Source organism: Centroberyx gerrardi, chromosome 4 (genome assembly GCF_048128805.1).
Source record: "Centroberyx gerrardi isolate f3 chromosome 4, fCenGer3.hap1.cur.20231027, whole genome shotgun sequence".
Classification (NCBI taxonomy): Eukaryota; Metazoa; Chordata; class Actinopteri; order Beryciformes; family Berycidae; genus Centroberyx; species Centroberyx gerrardi.
The window spans coordinates 15,386,377-15,393,050 of NC_136000.1; the positions used below are offsets into that span (position 1 = coordinate 15,386,377).

A 6,674-nucleotide genomic window follows, 5' to 3' on the forward strand; every position below is an offset into this window, starting at 1 on the left:
TTTGCATTTCCATCAGTTGTCCCTCTTGGAAAGTATGCAAGTGTGGGAACAGATTGTTGTTTTGCGCCTATTCAGTAACTGACTTCTTATTGGCCGAGACGTTAGCAGGAATGAAGAGGAGGATTCTGGGAAATATAGTTTTAAGAAGACAGGAGACCTTAACTGGCGCCAGTCACTACACACTACGTTCAGTACTGAGTAAACGGGAATCCTTATTCATGCTCCTAATGACGAATAAAAATGAATTTTCATGAATAACATGAATAATAATAAAAAGTGTAAAACTCAATTAGCCTATGTTTTCAACAGCTCGCAAGTAATAACAGCCAACAACGAACAATTTGTATATGGAAATGGAATGACTGTCATGTTTAATTCAATGTGATAGGCTATAATTTTACATAATATTCCCGTATGGAGAGATCAAGCCATTTCTGAGAAATTACCTCAACCGCTGGAGGGCACAGCACGACTTTACAATGGTTGTGAAAATCATTGGGCCAGCAGCCAAAACGGGCCACTGGACTGTTTATGGTGAGTCCCCACATCCCAGTAGCAGTAGGATGTTTTAATAAGCCTGGGTCCCACAGCAACACCGGTTTTACTCAATATGGTTCCTAGGCTAACGTTTAGGATATCATTAAGGTCTTTGGACCTCACAGTGATGCCAGGTAGTTACAGACAGTGGTGTTATAGATTTGTTCACACATTCAATATCATTATATAGCCTAAGAAGAATTAATTTGGCCTCCACAGCCTTCTTTTTTTTTTTTTAACTGTGTCCACAGGATATATCTTCCATTATTTGCATGCTCACAGTCAAAGATAGGAAGTCAATCTCCATGTTTAGGAAAACACAAATGCATTATTGCTTGTTAGCCTCACATTATTTTCTAATGGCCCACACCCTCTGCATCCTGCAGACATCTGCAACTACATTGTGATGAAAGATTCGGACAAGCTGATTCAACAAAAGTTTTATTACTGTATTTGGTCAGCCATTTGAGTGATCAGTACTTCTTAAGCAACAATTCCCTGCAGTGGAAATCTCAGATATTTTGATAAAGCAGAAGGATAGGCTACAGTACGATACTGATTGTATAAAAACAAATCACCCTGAATCATCACAAAACCCTTATACTTAGTGTTAGGACAAATGTGTGTGGTCAAAATTAATTCCCAATCTTAATTCTGGAACTGAAATTAATGACTATCATTTCATATCAGTTGATGTTAGAAAACAAACAATATCACATTGTTCATTGAAAAAGAAACAACATTAAGAAAGATATTTGGATCCTGTTCCCTTTTCAGCCCTTTTGTAGCTTTCTACCATGCAGCATTCACACCACAGGAAAAGATGAGCAGGCAGCTAGTCCACACATGTTCTTCCCACGTTCAATGAAAAAATATCTGTAAGAGGAGCACATCGTCATTGTCATCATCCTCTTGCTGGTAGATTCAGATTTCCTATATATGATTAGACTGAAGACTTACCCTTTCATCCCCCAGCTGGTTCCCCATGAGTTCTTCACAATCCAGTAAGGGGTGCCGTTCTCCTGACCATACCCAACAGCGAGCACCGCATGGTTCACCTTGTCTGTGGTCTTGTGGCATTTAGTGCTACAAATGGGAAGAGAGAAGTGGGAGATACTGTGAGCTGATACGAATGTGTGTTTTGACAAGGAATGAGGAAATAAACCCTCAAGTCTGACACCGCCTCTCTGACTGACATGGCCTTTCGCTGAGCCTAAGAGACTTTATACAATATGCAGCGTGCAGACAATATGTTTTCACTTTGATTAAATATTAAGAAGCAGTGCTTTCCCAATCTTTATTTATAGCAGTGGTGGTTTGGAGGTGAACATGGTTTTGTCTCTGCATCTGTTCCTGTTTTGGTTCCAGTTTTGGTCCTACTGCAGGATGTTCTGCAAAAACTGTTCCTTTATGAATAATTTATGATGATGATAAATGCACTAATGCTCTAAGAGGGCACACACTTGTCTGTGTATATGGAATATGGCTAAATTACATTGTTTATTATTGGGGTTTTAGCAGCAAATCAGCAAATTTCTTGTGTTTGTCCACTGCTAATGAAAGATTATAAAGCAAACGTTGCTAAAGCAAAATCATTGTTGGATGAAGCTGAAGAAGACATGTGATTCTAGGCTTGTGGGTGTGGGTCCAGCTGTGAGTCTAGTTTTTTATCATAGTCAGACATTAATACAAGATAGACAAACCCATTTTCAGGAACCAATATGATAGTATGACTATGACTAATTCTCACCTGCTGTACACGCCCTGATGGTAATGCATGAAATCGTCAGTCACCTCATAGGCAAAGCTGACAGGATTGCGTGTGGCCACTGCGTCCACCATGCCCATCTCATCATACTGCCATGTAACAGAAGAACAGAGGCCGACTAGAACTGCATCAAGTTACAGACATTTATCGAAGACATTTGCTTTGAATAGACAGATCGATATTCACTTACCGCCGTTATGTTCATCACTTCCTTAACAAAAGCAGCCGCCAATTCAGGTCTATACTTGCAACTCTGATCCTGATTCAACAAAAAAGTAAAAATCCTTCAGTGTTGTTTTTACCCCAAAGCATGCCAATATATCATGATTTGTCATTCTTTAAAAGTCAGTTTTGTTAATGTACAGTATGAAGGCTAATTATTTACTTACAAAAGCTTTGTATGGGTAGTCATCCTCTGCCATGAGTCCCTTGTTGTACATGATGTACTCAAATGCCTGACTGGGAAGGCCGCTAAAAGATAAATGAAGACTCTGCATAAGAATTTGACTGCAGTGATACAAACAGAGTTACAGAGACTTTATCAATAAGGCAGAGGTGTGACCAAGTCAACTTTGCCTGAGTCCCAAGTCAGTCTCAAGTCTTGAGGTCTCAAGTCAAGTCCCAAGTCTAAATGTAGATTACCAAGTCAAGTTCAAGTCATTAATGTCAAGTCACAAGTCTAAATGTAGAACACCAAATTTAATATCTTAAAGAAAACAAAATATATAGTACTTATCAATGCAATATTGTTTTAATAGTATAACAAATCTCTCTTTCAATCTAAGTTATTTACACAAACACAAGATCTTTTGTCAAGACTTTAGAAACCTTTTCAAGTCATCAAAGTACAAAAAGTCAAAGTCAAGTCCCAAGTCACCAGAACCCAAGTCAAGTCTCAAGTATTCTCTTCATGCATCAACTCAAGTCTCAAGCAATTAAAATTGTGACTTTTTTCAAGTTTAAAGTTTATTTTCCATTTACATAAAAAAAGAACTCCTCCCCACCTCTGCAATACAGGATTGTTGCGTAATACAAGGAAACATGGCTTCTCAGTGGCACTCACCCATCACATCCATGGTTGTTGAAGGCCTGGGCACAGTCCACCAGTTGTTGCTCTGACTAAGCAACATAACAGTAGGTTACAATGGTGAATGAAAGCGTATCAGATTACAGTTGATACTCTACATCATATGACAACAATGGGAAAGAACTTCAACAAATATTGCCTTTGAGATAACTTGTCTAGGTGTTATTGTCCGTAATAACAAATCATGTGATGTTGTAAGAACATTTTTAATGCAAGAGCAGCTATTTTGCTAGAGAAGTGAAAATGTGTCACCAGTAGGAGGAGTTTCCCAGTGGCAATGGCAGTAACAGACTCCAAACAACCAGTGGTGGAAAAAGTCCAGCAGCTGCCACAAGGGCCCTTTTGTTAAAAAACAAAACAAAAACGAAACATGAGCATTTTGTGGGATAAGACCTGAGGAAAGAATGTAGCTGAATCATGCACAGACAACATTATGGCTAACATCAGGATTTGATTATAATATTCACTGTCAGTCGTCACAAACCAAAATTAATCTGCTTTGTTCCACATGCAACAACTTTGAGATCAACAATTGAGAATAAACTGTGTGAATGTGTGTGGAGTTAAACTGTACCTGATTCTTCACATCTGTCACATAATGTCCTTTGTTTCTCCAGTCGATAGAGTCTGGATATGGTCCGTTGCTGCTGCTGACATAGTTCCCTTTTGTAGCAGAGCAGTTCTGCAATTGACAGCATACAAAATAATTGTCTTTCCCGTCAGCTACAACATAAAATATGTAAACTATTTCCTGCATGGATGACAATACCTGTGGCTCCGACAAGAGGAAAGATCTTCGAAACTCAGAAAACGTCAAGTCAGAAAACTGATTCAGTCGCACTGCAAGAGGAGATCAAACAAGGTTAGATCAACACAATTTAATATATATAAGAAACAAAAACTTAGCTAATGCAAAAACAAGGAGTTCCTACTTGTGAAAGTGTGATTCCCCTCATTGTGCTTGTCAATCCTCCTCTTGTTCTCATTGAATATCTGAAGTCTGTCATAGTACTCCTCCACCTCATACATTTTGTTGTGCTGTGCATTGGGAGAATTGCTGACATTGTTTAAGGCCATTAACCACTCATCAATAATGTTCTTAAGATAAATTATGTAGTTATAAAGTAGTAAGTAGCCTCAGTTAAGTCTAGAGATTTGTTTGCAATCTTAACAATAGTAATCCAATAACTTCTAGAAGGATAACAAATATCACAGCTATAGGTCAAAAATTATACCACATAAAATCCTATAGTGATACCATAGGGCATAAAAATACCATTAAATATGATAAAGTCAATATAAACTCACTATTGAGCAGGCTACGTCCGAATATAATAGTGATTTTACCCTTATGGGAAAACATCCTCATTTTGATAAGAACAATGCACAGATTCTTACCACATGACGTTTGACTGACTTACCTGTACCATCCATGACTTGAAGTGAGATTCGTCTGAAAACAATTCATATTGTCCAAATCAGTGCAATCAATAGGCCTATGCTTATAAAACTATATAAAACAACACCGATACGATTCAAATCAGAATAGGCTATACGCCCTGGCAGAATATGAAAGTGAAAGCTTTGAGTATTTTAAAACGCACAAAACTGCACAAGTTGGCGTAGAAAACAGACGATCACAGCAGCTTACCTGGCTCAGAAAAGCGAAAAGCTGAAGTTCCAGACAAAATAACAAACAAAAGTAAAGTGTTCATGCTCGTGTGTGTTGGCTTCAGCTGCAGACTTACAAAGAGACGCAGGTTCAAAGTGAAGTAAACCGATCTGAGGAGTCACGAGGTTACTGCTGCCTGTTCTGTTCCGCAAGAATTCCCCTACTCACTCATACTGAAAAAATTCAAATACATGATTAGCCCGAATTCATGAACTAATAATTAACAAGTCGAAACAAACAACATACATAGATAGATAACTATACTGGAAATAAAACAAATCAATTAAAAAAAAGAAACAAATAATAAATGAATAAACTGGCAATAAAACAAACTAACAAATAGATAAATAAACAGACAAATAATAAATAAATAATTGTTGTATCTGCCTTTTAGCCACTACAAATGAATATCATCTACATGTAGCTAAAATTTTTTTTTTTTTTCGGCCAATTTATGTAACTTTTTAAACGTCCATATGCATTGTGAAGTATATGTGGATTATATATTTTCTTCTGTATGGGCAGGACGATTTTATGTTATTTTCCATCGGTTTTTTTCATGGCTTGCAAGGAGAGAGAGACAGACAAAATGAGGAAGAGAGAGAGGGACGTTAAATACATCATATTATATTATATTTATTTGACATTAGTAATAGAGAGAGCATGATGTCGATTGATTGATGAGCTACAAAAACACTTGAGACAAAATGCCCCTGAGATAGAATGGATTTATTAGCAAGAGGTAACTGGGAAACATACTTTTTTATTATTATTATTATCATCATATCATTTATATATAGAGATTTTTTTATTTATTTATTTATTTTTTTACAAAATTGGGAATATTTCTTAAGCTGTGGAAACATGAGGGTTGAAAGATAATTTTCATACCACTGGGTATTGCTAACAGCAAAATGTTTATTTGTTTATATTCCTTATAAGAGTATGTGCATGTATAAGTGTATACAGTATAAGTATATAGTATTATTCTGTCTGTGAAGGTGTTGCATGCCTGCCACATGAGCTTCAAAAGTGTACTGTACATACATAGTAAAAATACATACAAATATTCACAGAATAAGCACTACGTTACTATATTCCTGCTAACAGAATGGTTATAGACAGGATTACAGTATAAATGCAAAACACTTTGAAGTTGTCTCCTACCTCTAAGTCATGGTTTCAAGACCACACTGTTGTAGCATTTTGTGTTTAAGCTTGAGATACAATATTTTTTTGAAAGGATTACACTGTTCCACATTGAGAAATATGCAGGGTTGCATGTACAAAATGTACAGCACATTTCAATAAGGTGAATTAACAACAAAGTACAAAATACTTCCCCATGTTCATATAAAGAGCGGATCACTCTCTCTTATACTACTACAAAAATAGTGTTTGAATGCTGCAGGCAGAGATCATTCACATACGTTTTTTTTTTTTATCATATTCTTAAACAGCAATGCATATAACAGAGTGATATACAGTCACGTTCCACAATCACTGGAACAGCAAAAAGGACAGATTGTCTTTTAATTACAGAAGAGCAACAACCTTTTACTCTACAGGAGTATCGCAGAACCTGAAAGTACAGTACTACCACTGACTGC

At 36.7% G+C, this 6,674-nt stretch overlaps 1 protein-coding gene across 1 annotated transcript; it reads right to left on the bottom strand.

Annotated features, from left to right (window-relative positions):
* Nucleotides 1–965: 965 nt before the first annotated feature.
* On the bottom strand, nt 966–5,196 carry ctsh (cathepsin H). The gene is made up of 12 exons (XM_071915577.2): nt 5,044–5,196; nt 4,814–4,845; nt 4,325–4,430; nt 4,162–4,232; nt 3,967–4,074; nt 3,645–3,731; nt 3,369–3,424; nt 2,695–2,776; nt 2,496–2,564; nt 2,288–2,394; nt 1,498–1,623; nt 966–1,413 (listed from the first exon to the last, which is right to left on the bottom strand). The coding sequence occupies exons 1-12, from the start codon at nt 5,105–5,107 to the stop codon at nt 1,344–1,346; spliced, it is 978 nt and encodes a 325-aa protein (XP_071771678.1). The 5' UTR covers nt 5,108–5,196; the 3' UTR covers nt 966–1,343.
* Between the last annotated feature and the right edge of the window lie 1,478 nt (nt 5,197–6,674).